The following is a 16154-nucleotide window of genomic DNA, read 5'->3' as shown; positions in this document are numbered from 1 at the left end:
AACCAGTCATCTTAAATGTGCCCATGGGAACGCCTTGCTTATGCCCTTACTTTTAAGATGCTTTTCCCTGATTTCTAGGTCCTTCTTCAGCATCCCTCTGTTGAAAACCAAGTAGTAACAGGGAAAAGAGAGACATCAAGAGATAGGAAACAGACAAAATTACATCCCTGGGCTATATCTAAAAAGATCCCTTGGTAATTTTTCTACTCGTATATTGACATACACTTACACAGGTGGGATTTAATCAAAATCTCCCCTTTAATGGAAAATGTCCTAATCAACGTGCACATGATTAAAAGGTCCTATATGTAAATTAGAGTTTTGTGAGCGATTATCTAATTCATTTCGATCAAGTCACTATTATGCCTTATTTATGCCATGTGCCTCCCTCGGCAGGTAGCCTAGAGCATAGCACAACATAGACTCATGATTAACATTAATTAAAGAAAAGAGGATACGATAATAGAGAAGGAAGAAAGAAGGGAGAGAGGGACCTAGGTCTGGACAAACCAGTCTTTAATTAGATCAGTCAGGGGACTAGTTACCCAGTTTTGGCTATGGTCACCTCTCAAGACTATGGCCTTGATGTCAAAGCCCCATTTCAATTTATGCTGCATTTAAGAGTTAACAAAATACAATTAGCAGAAATGTTTTAGAAAGTGAGTCAGAACATAGTTTACCATTTAGTATTTGCTAATGCATCCGGCACTGGCTACTTTACATATGTCCTCTTTAATCCTCCCAACTATCCCCCAAGGAAGGAATTCTTGTCTTTGTTGCATACAAGAAAAACAAAAACTGAGGCCGGGTGCAGTGACTCACACCTGTAATCCCAGCACTTTGGGAGGCCAAGACAGGAACATTACTTGAGCCCAGGAGTTCAAGACCAGCAAGGAAGAAGAAAAGAAAAACAAAACAAACTGAACTCTAGACTATTTCATTTAGACTAAATGCCTTGTCCCAGGTCATAGAGCAAGAAAGTACTTTTCCCAGGCCACTCTGATTCCGAAGCCCATAGACATTACTCCAAGACTGACATTCAGTTATTGTGTTCCTAAAATATTGAAATACTTTGGTAAATTGCTCCTGCTTTAAGCCCTGACGGCTGCACATCCGCCATCCAGGAACCAAGGAATACATTTTGACCCAGCAAGGGATTTCTAGCACCATCTTCCAGAGCTGTGGCCACTGCCCAAGTCCACTTTGATTGGTCAGAGTCCTGCTGGACTGATGACGAAATACGCTGTAATGTCATCACAGCTTTGCATCCTACCCTGTAATCTGTCTCCAGTAGGGGGCTGCTGAAAGAGGCTAGCTGTGGTTCACTCTCAAGTCAACCAACCAGCCTTGGGAAAGGCAGCAGAATAAGCCATGCGATGAGTATTTCTGTCTGGGCCTCTTGCAACAGCAAGTAGCCGTGTTTCCATCAAACACTGAGGCCCTGGGGGAGCGGCCCCCAGTCCTCTGACTCACCGACACCTTTCTGAAGACTAAGAGGGATTTCCACAGGCGAGTCTCGTGTACAGTTCTTGGGGAAACAGTTCATACCTCTCAGAAACCTGCGCTTTATTCATAGTCCAGTTTTATTTATTTATTTTTCTTTTCGAGACAGAGTCTCACTCTGTTGCCTGGGCTAGAGTGCCGTGGCATCAGCCTAGCTCACAGCAACCTCCAACTCCTGGGCTCAAGCGATCCTCCTGCCTCAGCCTCCCGAGTAGCTGGGACTACAGGCGTGCACCACCATGCCCGGCTCATTTTTTCTATTTTTAGTTGTTTGGCTAGTTTCTTTCTATTTATAGTAGAGAACAGGGTCTCGCTCTTGGTCAGGCTGGTCTCGAACTCCTGACCTCGAGCAATCCTCCTGCCTCGGCCTCCCAGAGCGTAGTCCAGTTTTAGCGTCCACTTCTGAGTGTAGAGGCACAGAAAGTGCAACTGTTTAAAGAGTCAACTCCTATGTATGCTACCATGCTTGTGCTTGTCTTTAGACCACCTGTACCATTGCTTAATCATTTTTTTCTTTAAATTGACTCATTTTCAATATATTATTACAAGAAATGGAAAAATAGTATCCCTAGCCAGAAAGAGAAAGTAACTTTGTAAATTAATGCACTATTATTAAAATGAAAATAGTCAACCCTCTGCCACCTGAAAATAATCTTACACACCATGACAGATACCTCCCTCATTGAGGGAGATAAGGGTGACTAAAGTAAGGGTTCAGGCTATGGATTCATGACAGGGCTTGAATCTCAGATCTGTACTCACCCGGCCATGGGACCTTGGACAAGATTTCCACATTTTAATATGGATATAGTAATGGCACCATTTCTTTGATTCTTAGACCAAGTGAACCAATGCACATAAAGCCAGTTATGCAGTGCCTGACATGTAGTGCCTCCAATAAGGTGAGCTATTGTAAATGAAACAGTGGTCCCAAATGAAAACTTGGAACAGGAGTCAATATTTAAAGTGAAAAGTGATCTTTTGTACGGTGAAGGGTTTTTCTGAGATTGATAGTTTTCTTGGGTTTTTGTCTAGTCTATCAATTCATTGGCTTTCATTCTCCTTCAGGTCTTTGGATTCTTGAACTTTATTCTCTGGGCTGGAAACATATGGTTTGTTTTCAAGGAGACCGGCTGGCACTCCTCGGGACAGAGATATCTTTCGGACCCAATGGAGAAGCACTCTAGCAGCTATACTCAAGGCGGTTACAACCAAGACAGCTATGGGTCCAGCAGTGGGTATGGCCAGCAGGTGAGTTTGGGGCCATCCTCAGATGAGTTTGGCCAACAGCCCAGTGGCCCCACTTCCTTTACCAATCAGATTTAACAGAGTAGCATTTGCATTCTTCTGGAGATAGCCTCACCACCTCCCGTTTCAGTGGCAGAAGAATTTTTTAAGAGTTTCAATGAATTATTAATGCAGAGAGTATTGAATGTAAATCAGAGATCTGTAGCCCTCATTAAGGCAGAAAGGCCTGGGTTGTGATAAATGATACTTAAGACATGAGATGACATGAGAAAATATATTATTCATCATAGATAGCTAATTGGAGAGTACCTTGTTATATATACAGATACTTTTATGGTCGTTTTGTATGTGTGTTGAGATAGTAGAAACATTTTGTAGCTTAATGTCTCTAGTATGTAATATGCATAAAGTGTGTTAAATAGCATTGAGTTTTCCTATGCATTTTGATGCAAAAGATGTTATAATGATTTCTAGAAGACAATTTGGTGTATCACAACATGCATGTCTTATTATTTTTTTAGTTTTAGGCCCTGTGGAACTGTGAGTCTCTAAGTATTTGCTTCAGACAATTACTCTGTATTTTTTTTTTTACTTGATGAATCAATGCTCATATGATTTAGTGCATGAATAAGCATTTTCTCACACAATGAACATTTGAACTGCATTTATGAAAATTTTCCAGTTTGCACCATGAATCTGTTAAACAGACATTTAAAGTAATATATTCACTACTTTGTATATTTTGCAAATTTGTCTCTCTGGCTTTACTCAAGTTCTGAATGCATTGTAACCAAGATTTGGGTTTTTATCACCCATTAGTAGACATTTAGTATTGCATATGGGAACTTCCCAATATTTATTCTGTTTACTTAGCTAAACATTTACATTCTTGTAACCTTCTATAGTGTTTTGTGGCTCTTATCTTGTGGACCATAAATAATATGGCCCAATAACTGTTTGTGTTTATGGAGTGTTTTCTTAGCATAATAGAGATGCAGATATAGACACCACAGTCAAGATGCTGCCATGCTAAAGTATTAATTTACAAAGGATATTCTGTAGCTAATATTTATACTAGCAGCTAAACCTTTAAATCCTATTTTTTTTGTAAAGCTAATATGTTCCTCAATCTAATTATTGAAAATTCTCAAGTCACAGCTAAACTTACTGATTACTAATTCTGATTTGAGTGTAACCCATGAATTAAAAATGGCTCCCAAGTGCCACTCTGTATCCCAAAAAAGTTTCTCATGAAATGTTCCCCGGAATGTATTCACTGTCAAGAAAATGCCGATCTTCGCCTCTTTGTTTTAACTCAACTGAAATAGCAGGGCCCACCGAAGAGGACAAGCTAAGCATCTGTATTTCTAGATACAAGTTGTTATCAATGTATACACTCTTTGTGTGACTGGTGTTGTTGGAAGCATTTTAGCACAAAACAGCCTTGTGTCTTAGATGATATCTGTAACCAATTTCTGGATCTTGTTGGATAAATCTGTATTGTGATATCTATTTGACCTAAATAAAGTTATTGCGTACAATGCTGGCTGAACAATGGACGACTGCAGCCGTAGAACCTGGATGCTTATAACAACGGAAGGACAAGGATTAAATGTATTGTCTCCAATCTCTCACAATATCCTTGTTGCATGAGCCCAGTGTTCACTCCTTCATTCCACCATCCTAGGACTTCCTATGCATCTACCACCGTGCATGCCATCGGGATATGACAGTGAGCAAAACAAACACAGGCCCTATGTTGGTCGAGAAGCGTACACTCTACTGGGGGAGACAGACATTAAAGTAATCCCACCCAATGATGCTGTGCACAAGAAAGAGAGGCACAGAATTCCACAAGAACATCTATCACAGAGATCTAGTTAGGAAGAAGTCAAGGAGCTTCAGACCTGAAGACCACCCCGGGCTTAGCGTGGACAGGGTGGGAGGGAAGCACGTCCCAGGCAGAGAACAGCCTGGAGGGCTCTCTGATGGTGGAAGGCAGCGTGGATATGTAGGGTCACCAGAGTGGATATGTAGGGTCGCTGGAGTGCAAGGAGCAAGGCTGGCTTTGCAGGAACTGTGGCTGCTGGTGGGGGCTTGGGTGAAACCTGCCCAGAGGCCTAATCAGGAATTCTGTTTCTATCTCAAAGAAGCCAAGGAAAAGTGTTGAAGGGTTTTTAAGCAGAGGAGGGACATGATGAGATTAGCATTTTGAAAGGATCTCAGTAGCTGCAGGGTAGAGAGTGGATTAGAGGAGGACAAAAGAGAAGGAGATTTTAAGGCTGAGGAAATAAGCCTTAATTCCTGACATCTACTGGGCAGTGAGCTGGCAGTGGGAGGAGGGGAAATGGCATGACTTCTCCCTCCTCCCACCTCCCCCTTTTTTCCTGGGGTGGTGGCCGAATTTGACTGCTTCCTTCAGCACTGCCCAAGGGGAGAGCGGCCCCAGCTTCGTAAACTGCCTTGGACTCTCCAAAGCAGAGACATCCTCATAACCAGCAGGGGTTTTTACCAGCCTTCGCAGTCCCAAAGTACATTTGGGGCCCTGATAAGTGGAAAACACATCTTGCCCTGGTTGAGAGATAGAGGCACGCTTCCACAGTCCACTGCACATTCGCCATAAAGAGCTGCTGGCATCCAATGGGGATTTTGCTGATTTATCCCTTCTGGTTTCAAGAAAAGATCAGTATATCTGATCTTTAACAACAACAACAACAACAACAATGGAGTAGTAGGTGTAGCAGATGAGCCTGGGTCTATGTGTCCAATAGACCTGATTTGGAATCCCAGCTTCACTGCACACCAGTTGTGTTTCGGGGTGTGCCCTCGCCTTCCTGAGCCTTTGTTTGTAGGGAGGAAAAGCATACCCATCAGAAGGGCAGGCTCTGAGGTCAGACTGTCTGGTTGAGAACCACTGTACTGCCAGCCATGGACTTGACTCCCCTTTTTCTTCCTCAATGCGTTCTCCAAAACTCTGGGACTCTGCTGAAGCCACAGCCTCCAGCCAAGGGCAGCCTGGAAAGGAGTGAGCGATAACACCCCAGGGACCACCTTCCACCGTTGGGGAATGTGCACAGGTCAACAGATGCCCTTGGCGAGATAATTTCTCATTCATTCAGTTGCCCTATCTCTACAATGAGGACAGCAGTCATATATATCTGCCTCGCACGACTGCTATCAGGGTAAGCTAAGCCATGCGGCCTTGTAAAGGAATTAGAACAGCTTCTGGTACCAGTAGGCACTCTCCCAGTTTGGCTTCCCCTGAAAGCAGGACCTAAGACAAGGGCTGGGTGCAGGCGATTTGTTTGGGAGGTAATCCCAGAAGGCAGGAGCGAGGGAGTGGGGAGAATGACACAGGGAAAGCGGAAAAGCCAATAAAAGGTAGTAGGATTTGCCCAGGCAGATGTGCAATGTAACAATTTATCATTATGTCAAGTGCTGGGGAGTTCAAGGAAACTTATGGATGCCTTCTTTTCTAAGTCAGCTCTCAGAAGAACATATTTTTTTTTGTTAGGGAAATTAGAACCCCCCCATATAGATTCTTTGGTATATTAATATCTCTGTTGGGCTCAAGACTGGATATTTCTGTTTACAACTTGGTTATCTTTATTTGTATCTTTCCAATTTCAAACATTCCACAGGGAAGACATATTGCCAGCTGTTCTGAGTTTTAAAAGGACAATTTCATCAACACAATATTTTTTTGAAACCCCATATGCACACTCTGGTGGAAATGTGGTCCAAAATAGAGTAAAACAAAAGCTGTAAAAAAAAAAAAAATCTCGCTGGTATTCTGGGAATCCAAATCTGTCCAGGTTAAATCACATTCTCTTCAACACAGAAGCACCGATAGAAATTTATAGCATATTGTATTTTACTTCTTCAGTGCAGATTAGTCTCAAACTCTGACACCAGCGAAGAAAAAACTTCCACTGGGTTTGAAAAGTCATGTGCAGGAGACACAAATTGAGAAAAATAAAGGTCTGAGTGAAAGCTGAGCACTCTGGTTCCCTGGAGGAAGGCAGGACTAGATACAAATGGACTTGTAACAGAGCAGCTAGGAAAGGACTAATCATCGGGCCAGGAGAGAGCACAGCCCAGAACTCCACAGGACAATAGCAAAGGCTCAAAACACGTCCAGTTATGGAGCTGAGCAGAGCTACTTCTCCCAACCTCAGAAACACAGAAAACGGCTCCATAGAAATCAGCCAGCAGGTACAGGGGACAGAGGGGAACCGTCGCCCCAGGATGTCTCCACTGGATACCTGGCTTTATAGTTATGAATTTCTGTCTTCATTTAAGCTGTGCCTTATCCCCGAAAGGACTTAAAAGTATCTTGATTCTGCATGAAAACCAGGCATGGAAGTTCCTCGGGAGGAAAGAAATTCAGATTTTATAACTGCTTCAGGCTAAGGCGGTTATAACTGGGGGAAGAACAGAGCAGGGCAGATGGGGCACAGGAATAGGAAGGGAATTTTTCACCATCGACCTCGTTATGTGTTTGGTTTGTAAACCATGTAAGTGTCATTTATTTTTTAAAAAACATTAAAACTTTGAATGCATGTATTAAACCCCTTCAGATGACTTTGAAAGCAAGCCCTCCCCCCACATAAGCTGCCATTTCAGGAAAACGCAAGCGAGCATTTCCTTGTCAGGGTGAACAGTTCCTTCAGTTTTACAGTCAAACTTCTTTAAGCTGAGCTGAGCGTTCTTGCCTGAATTCTTCTCTCTGTGGGCATTAAAATCCTAAATTAAGAACCCATGGATTAACCAAAGAGATTCCAGTACCTCTTAGCGAGTGGTGGATTACTAACAGGAAGAAAGCCTAAAATCTTATTTAATTTTCTGTCTTAATGGATGGGATAATAAGCATTGATTCTACATATATATGGGTGTGTTATCCGTGTCACTGCAATTACATGGCATGTTTTATTCATGACAGAGGCCCCAGACTGCTCCAGGGATCATTGGAACCAGTTTCTCTCCAACGAGCATCAGAGAGGGCTGCATAATGACAGTCACCAATGGAAAATTAAAGGTTCTCGCTTTTCTCCCATTACAATGTAAGATAACTGAAGCCCAGACCGATAAAATGTTGAACATCTTTATTCAGAAATGTAGTCTCCACTGCATCAGGCAGGCATTTAAATGCTTTAGGCCATCTGCTGGCAACTTCACCGAGTGGGCCAATGGCAAAGCTATCATCTCTCCAAGTGGTTTTGCCAGTGGCCCAACCCTAGAGAGAAAATGGGCCTGGCAAGTGGACCCTCTGCTTTGTGTTGACAGGCTTAGGCCCTGGTGCCTGCTGGCTCTAGCTAACAAATCCAAAAAGATTTTTTTTTTAATTAAAATAGACAAACCACCATAAAAAGATATTAGCTAAAATATGCCACCTGGGAGTGTTCGATTCTGCCATGTACTAACTGTTATTGTGAAGCCTGAATCTCTACTCATCTGTGGCGGTGTGCTGGCTGTCAGCATAGGACTTTCAGTCCGCATGGCACCCCGTCCACGGGGATCCCATTCCATTCTCAGGTTCCTCCCAAAGCCACGGGGAGCATTGAACACTGTGTGTCTTCCAGCACCAGCTGTTAGCCCAACTGCCCCAGTGGCTATCACACTCAAGATTCTGGGTCACACTGTATCCAGCAAGCGTCCAATTTGATAAACATTTCCTGAGCATGATGCTAGCCCCTGAGCAGATGATTCACAGATGATTAAGACAGCATCCCTGGTGAGGAGACAGCAGTTGAGAGCTTAATTCTTGGAGTTAGGAAGACCTGGGCTTGAATCCTAAGTCTTAGCTGTGTGCTCTTGGGAAAACTGTTAGGATCTCCTAAACTATATGAGGCATCTGCCCAATAAAAAGAATAGTAATCGTGCCCACCAAAGAGCGTTCTAAGAACTGAATGAGAGGATGCAGGTAAAGTGCATAGTGCGACATCCAGCACTTAGGAGATTTTAAGTCAATGCCATCCATTAATATTATTGTTATTATTAATGTTCTCAATCTAGAGAGAGGGCAACTCCCGCCTAATTATAAAGTCAATCTTCAGAGGTGCTAAATAGGAGTAAAATACACTTTGGTGATTTTGAGAGGGAGAAGAGGCCGATTTGGGCTAGAGAAATTCTGGTCAGATTCCTAACAGGATCCAGAGAGAGTTGTGACTTTTCAGCTTAGGAAACAAGAACCACAGCTCTAACTCTAATGATCAAATGGTGCAGTAAGGGGCAAAATGATATAATATTAAAAAAAAGAAAACATCAAATTTGAAGCCCCGCAGCCTTAGGTTTGAATCTAGGCTCATTCATTCATTAACCATTGGATTTTGGACAAGTAATTTAACTCCTCTAAGCTACAATTGTATCATTTTTGAACAGTAACAATTTTTATTTCTAATGGTTGTTAAGGATAAAAATAAATATTTATCAAACACCTAGCGCAATACCAGTTATTCAATGCATAATTTTTAGCAAGCATACTAACTGAGCAAGAAACTAGGCCCACACCGTGTGTCTTGGGGTGAGGCTGGGAGGTGGGGCGGGGGGTTCTTTTCAAAAGAGCATCAGCACAACCAATCTGGTGGCGTTTACCTCCAGCAATGACTCTTTTTTGCATTAGTTCCAGTGGTTCTAAGACTCCCAAAACACAACGCACAAAGTTCCTGAGCATCCAGAACCCTCAATAAAGAAACTTAGTGCCAGGTGAAGAAAAAAAAAAAAAAGTATAAGCCAAACGGTCAAAGGTAAGTCTCTTAGACCCTTCCTCCCGTGACTCGCTTTTTAATTTTCACTAAGAAACGGGGCACGGACCCGAGTGTGAGAGCAAACCTGGTAAAAACACTTCTCTCCATGGTGGCATTTTTGTCTCACTCCAACAGTCTGCCAAACCTCAAGCACCATTGGTACTGTGCTAATCTTGCACAGTCTGCAGCCTCAGAGCCGACAGGCAAGAGCCCTACTGCTGCGACCTTCAGGTAGGTGGTTTTGCGTGCCTGTCAATAAGTCAACATGGAGCCATTTGTCAAAGCCCTGCTGCCCCTTTGCCTTTCCCCAAACGGATACCTACTCACTGCACCCAAGCCCTGCCCTCACGTTGCCCAAGGGCCCAACTGACTGAGGGATTTTTCACAATGTTTTGCCCAGATGGTTTGATATTGGATATGAACAGCCTAAATGTTCCACGAGAGTATGAGATCCTGGTGTAGCAAAAACTGATGCCTTATTGCCCGAACTGTCTGTAAGAACTGTTATGTCTTTCTGAGAATGCCAGCTTTGACCTAGTCCTGACAAGAAGAAGATAATCAGCAAACCTCAGATTCCTAGCATCTTGCTTCTGCCATTATCATCATCATTATTCTCATCACACCGTTTCTTGCTCCTGTGTTCGCCCCTCCCGCCCATCCCATTCTCTGCCCTTCTCCACACCCCCGGGAGGCTTTGCAGACAGTAACTTGTTTAACTTCCCATAACCACCCTGCGAAAGGGGTATCGTTATCATTGCCCTCTGACAGATGAGGAAACTGAAACACAGAGGTTTTTATTTTCCCAAAGTCACACAACTAGCAGGTTTGAGAGTTTTCTGCCCTCCCTGGGGGCATTGTTAATTTTGTTTTAATATTAGGTTTCGTGGTGAGCAATAATATCATAACTCAACAAAAGTAGCTGTGGACATTTCAGGCACCGTGTAAGAGATAGCAGTACCAGCTGGGCCCCGGAGAACCATTTGGCATTCCCCAAATAGAACTCTGTGGGCTGTTCTCCCTCCAAGCCCTTTGTGTTTCAGTCTCAAGTAGCTGAATATGGCAACCCTGGTGGCCAATTAGAAGGTCAAATTCACACCTTTCAGGGAAAGAAACAAGAGAGCCTGGCCAATGGTGTGATGAGGAATCTTGGAGCCCTTCCAACCCTCTGGACTCCCAGTAAGAATTTTTTGAAAATCCAACCCAGATGGAAAGTCACGCTCCTCTGAGGGGGATATCAATTATAGAATCTATTTTAGCCTGATCCAAAGATTGCAAACAGAGCAAAAGCACATGGACGTGTTGAAGCATCAGTGACAGATAAATCAATGAGCGTGATGCTAAGACACCAGATCACAGGAGCTCCACTTCCTAGTTCCAATCCCAGGACCATGAGCTCTACTCTTAAAACCAAGGTGCCATCTTGAAAATGTCACTGATCATCACAGGTGAGATCGTGCTGCAAATCCATCTTGAGATCCCTTGGCTGTAAGGAACAAAAATCACTCCAATTACACACATATATGTATACATGCAAACATATACAAAGGAAAAAGGAGAGAGTTGTATTAATATTTATCAATAAGTTACAGGGGCATATAATGAAGTGAAAGGGCAGAGAATGCAATGAATGTCCACAAAATACTGGAAATAGCAATAGAAAGCAAAACTAAGATTTCTCTCTTAGTCATTCTTAAATGCATTGGTTTCTTATCTCGGCTTCTCTCTCCATGGCTCATCATTCTGCATTCTCTTTTTCTCTATCAATCTCTCTTTCTATCTCTAACTCCTAGCCAACCCTTTCTGCTTCTTGGCACAAGAGCTAAATACAAAGTCCACATTGCCTGATTTTACTTCTCTCTGTAAATACTCAACAGACATTCCAAAGCATCTCAGAAACCCCAACTCCAGTCCCCAGGAGAGAGAAGTTGAGACTGGCTGAGTTTGAGTAGGGACTCAAACTCTGTGGTCAAGCAGGCAGATCACTTGCCCACTCAGCAGGACTATGGGAGCTGACTCTTTGCAGGATATGTGGGCAGGTTCTCAAAGAAGGAAGGGAGGAACTAGGGAGGAAATAATTGACAGAGGGAAAATATAAGAACCTCTGGCACAAAATCCGTAACTTGGACTAGAAGGACAATGTTATTTGCTTCTCAAAAATGGGCTCAGCAAAAGTATCTTGATGGAATAAATTCATTTGTTACTCCAAGTGAAACCTTTTGTGCATTGTCACTGTATACAAGAAGCTAACCTGAGCCTCCTTGGGAAGTTTTCCTGTGATTAAATATAGCCAAGATATTCCTGTACAAGGGCTGTGGCACCCTTGCAATTTGGAGAGCATGACAGAAACATACCTAATCCTAGAACCCCTAATTTTCTTTATTTTAGCATCTAAAAAGGGGACCAACTATGAGATCAGGATTTATGCTTTAAATAGTCCTCTGTAAGAAAGGGGGAGAGGGCTGGAAGAAAACCAGCAGCAGTCCTGCTCATCAGCTGACCTTCTGCATTTGGTGGAACCAAGGAGAGCTCTTGGGGACAGGAGTTTGCTGAATATGGCAAAGGTTGGTCCAGCCCATTGACAGGCAGAGAGAGCCACCCAAGGAATTCAGGCCTGAGAGGTTTGCTGTGCAAGTCTCCTTTTCTCTCATTTTAATACAAGACACATGGATTCAGATTTCTCCTTGATCCTTTATGGGGTACAATTTTTAAATAATCCAATTCAGAAGGTACCATGACATAAAGTGGAATTTGGGGCATGTTTTCTATTCCTGCACACTTGAGGAATACCATGTGTTCCTGTTAACTTACTTGGTAACAAAGCATGAATTATTACTAGCTAGAGGTTATTCGTGGTCTTTATTTCCCCCACTTGGTGTGAGTATTGAGAGCATGTGGTTGGGAGGTCTATGTAGCTAGAAAAATCCCTGACCTAGAGACGTGGCCAGACAGAGAGAGGGCATGGATTCTGGCCCCAAATCTGCCACCATGAGCCGTGTGGCTCTGGGACAGTCGTCCACCTGTTCTGAGTGAGCCTCATTTTTTTTTTCAAATACAAATTTGGGATCAGAAAAGGACCTGTTTTCTTTTAAAAGTTGCTGTGAGACTTCAAGAGGCATATAAGCATTTCAGGAATATGAAGTAGACCTATGCACATGTCTGATGTCTATTCTAACTTGTCTAATTCCAGACAAATTGTTATTATCATTTTTATTAATAGCTGCCCCTTACAGAACATCTACTACACTCAAGTACTGCCATATGGTCTTTCCCTCAATTCCCTACACGTCTTCAGAAGATTGATATTTCTCTATTTTAGAAAAGAAAATGAAATTTAGGGAAGGTTGGGTGGCTTACCCAGGGTCTCAGAGCAATAAGTGGCAGATCAAAGCCAGGGCTGCAACCCCAGGTTGTTGCAACATAGTCTAGCTCTTTTCTGTGATACCATGCGTGGATATAAGACTACAAAAGAGAGACTCTCCATTTTTTACAGTTTACACCTAATTGCAACAAATTATTCTCTAAAATGAAGTGGAGGAAGAGGAATTAGCAGCAGCATTTCACATGCCCAGAGCCCAAAGGAATCAAGAAGACTTGTTTTTTTTTTTTTTTTTTTTTTTTAATGCAATAACAATGTAACTTGGTTCCCTCCCCTCTCTGTGTCGTTTAGTTTTGGGAATTACTCCTGTGTAGGAAGGCAATAGACTGTTTAAATCTATGTGACCTGCATCCCATAGTTTTCCTTAAAGAAAGTGCAAATGGTGGGAAGAAGACCATGGAAGAAAGGAAGGGAGGGCAACAGATCCCCTAGGAGGAATAAAGCCCCTTCTAGACCTTGGCATGTGGCAGGTGGCGCAGTAGAAATGTTGATACGGAGCTCAGAAATGTCTTTTACCCCCAGCTCTGTGCCTGATTCCTCTTCTCTGGCTCCCAGATTCTTACTTAGTAAAAAGGGGCTCTATAATCAGATGTTCCCTAAAATCCCTTCCCATTCTGATATTCTTTAGTGCAAATCAAGAGTTTTAAAAATAAAATTATAACAAGATGCCAAAGTGTATATGCACAACTTCTAAGCACTTAGATATCAGTCTCTTCTACCTTTTGACCTTGGCAGTCTGTGGCATAAGCTTAGTGTACAGACAGCTCGACGTTGGCAAAGTTGACAAATTTTCAATGCATTTTTAGGTTAGGAACATGAAGATATGCTTTATGTATGTTTTGAAAGTGCCACAGAGGTCAAACAATTCCACTGCCCTATAAGATCTTTAAAAACAAGAGCCCTGTATATAGTAGCTTCAGCACCTAGAACAGCGCCTATATCTAGTAGGTGCTTGGGGAAAATTGAATGGACAAATGAATAAGTCCTTCTCAAATAGAAGGAGTGGAAAGGGCAATACTAATATGTTTGCTTGAATGCAGGCTAATGTCATGCTGAAAAAAGAAAACCAGATGTGCTCTAGTGGTAGATGAGTGAGCTAAGTCTGATCACAAAGACTGTGCTAGTTTTCGGAGTTGGTGGAAGGGAAGATGCGGACTTGGTTTAAGATTGCATTCACTCCAGTTTAGCTCAGAACTAGCAAACAAGCAATTTTCTTGTCTAGAATATTCTCAATATCAAAGACACAGAATATTCTCAAGGTCAAAGACACTGATAATAAAGCATCCCTATAGCTTAGGGGTCAACGAGGTCCACACACAGTGGGAAACCCACCAAGACAGAGAAGCCAAGAAGCCAGAACCACCCGCCAGCTATGAACATCTCAGGAAAGAGCCAGATGAGCGCTCAAGGACCCTTCTGTTTCTTACTGATTTTTGAACTCAGCTAGCCCAGCCAATTTGTCAAAGCATGTTTTTATTTATAAGATTTATAGCCATTCCAAAATTCAATGATTTCTCTTTATATTCAAACTAACTTTACTAGCCACATCTGCTTCTCAGTCCAGTTTCTTGTCCTTTTACCCTAAGGGTGTACTTCGACCTCAAATAGATTGACAGCCCACAGTGGGGACAGGTTAATCCTGGGAAATCTCTGCATCTCTCATCCGGAGAGGTGGAGGACCAAGGAGCAAGACAAAGGCTTACTTGGGTGCAAAGCTGCCGCATCTGTAATGGTTTGTAAACACTTGAAACTAGCTGCTTTCTCACAGTCTTGCTCTTTGAAGGAGTGAAGGCTGTAGGTACCGCCGGGGCCTCTGAAGGGCTTAACGAAAATCAATGATGAAATTAAAGGTGGGAAAAGGAGAACCACAAGGAGGCTTCTAAATGATCTTCGATTTCTCTGACACTTTGGTCTTCAAGGAAAGGTTTTGATTCTCCCTGAAAAGCATGTGTGGAATAGCAAAGACTTTAAATTGCATAGTAATGTGGCTCATTGCTCATGAGCTGTCCTGGCTAGATTTCCCTCCACCCAGCTCCGTCTCTAAAATCAGGATGGGAGGAGCAGTGAAGAATGGAAATCACTTCTTTCTAACCTCTGGAGTCATTGTCTGGGAGGGATCTGCGGTTTCTTAACTTTTTGGACCCCTTTTGAAATTAAACTAGAGACAGGTGATGGGGCTCTTTTTCTGTACCCTGAGGCCATACACAAAACAAACTTTTATGACATTGGCTATAACCTTTATTTTAACTGTCCCGAGCTGATTTGGGGGGGATGCAAAAGCTCTGGGAAGCATATAATCATAGAAATCACATTAGTTGTTCTTGGAGAATCCCAGCCCGAAAACTAAGATTCTGACTCATCTGTGTATGCTCAGGAGGGCTCATAGCTAGCTTGACTCAGGAGGGTAGGAGAATGGTGACAGGAAATGAGACAGGAAATATGTATCTGCCAAGTCTACCTCCTGCCGATTCACTGCAGTTAGAGTGCTTGCAAGATAGGGGTTCAGGGGTGAATCTCGAGGCTGTCCAAGAATCTCCTGTCCTCACAGGCCTGGGTTAGTTTCAAGCACAAAAGAGCAGACCCACTGTTAAACAGAAATTGCGTGAAACGCCTATTAAAAACAGCGAGATGGATTTTGTTTGAGTTACTGCATTTAGCAGAGAGAGATTTCAGTATAGAACTGAGCTCAACTCCAAGTTAAACAGACAAGGAAGACTTTATTCAAGACTATTGCAACAGGGGAGAGAGATTGAAATCAACTCTAAATACAATGAGGGCAAGTGGGGATTTATGGTCAATGGGTAGCGTGAAGCAGTGGATGGAAAATTACTAAGAAGAACTGGGTTAGGTATCAAGGCTGGAGGAGATGAGGGACTTGATCGGATATCAACGGTGGGGCATTCACAGTAAACTGGGCTTCACAGCCCAAGGACAAGGTCTAGCGGAGGAAAGGGTTCTAAGGAGCCTAACTAAAGGTTGGCAAAGGAACCGGTCCAGGAGCTGTGTGGTACTCTACTACGATACAAAGATTGCATGAAGCATTCAACCTTCCATCCACATGGTCAGCAGATCACTGTGAAGCACTTCTCCTAGGTTCCAGAATACAGTGAGGGGGAGAGAGAGACAGGGTTCTTGTTCTTCCTGAGCTGCTTGGAGGTAGGTATTGTGGCACTTCCTGAACTAGATAGTTTCCAGTTTATAGAAAATGCAAGTTACAATTTTTTAAGTGCCATAAGAGGGAAAGCGTGGAACCCCTCAGCAGGAACACCCTACCCTGGTTT

At 42.9% G+C, this 16154-nt stretch overlaps 1 protein-coding gene across 2 annotated transcripts in view; it reads left to right on the top strand.

Annotated features, from left to right (window-relative positions):
* The window catches only part of SYNPR (synaptoporin), a 260262-nt gene extending 247147 nt beyond the window's left edge, over nt 1–13115 (top strand). For both annotated transcript variants that reach the window (XM_012769924.3, XM_012769925.3), the window contains one exon: nt 2572–13115. In XM_012769924.3, coding sequence (XP_012625378.1) covers nt 2572–2829 — 258 coding nt within the window. In that variant the 3' untranslated portion in view covers nt 2830–13115. The remainder of the gene's footprint in view (nt 1–2571) is intronic.
* Nucleotides 13116–16154: the final 3039 nt, after the last annotated feature.

This window comes from Microcebus murinus, chromosome 30 (assembly GCF_040939455.1).
Source record: "Microcebus murinus isolate Inina chromosome 30, M.murinus_Inina_mat1.0, whole genome shotgun sequence".
In the NCBI taxonomy this organism is placed as follows: Eukaryota; Metazoa; Chordata; class Mammalia; order Primates; family Cheirogaleidae; genus Microcebus; species Microcebus murinus.
The sequence above is the reverse complement of the archived record's forward strand: the minus strand, read 5'-3'. Positions and strand labels throughout refer to the sequence as shown.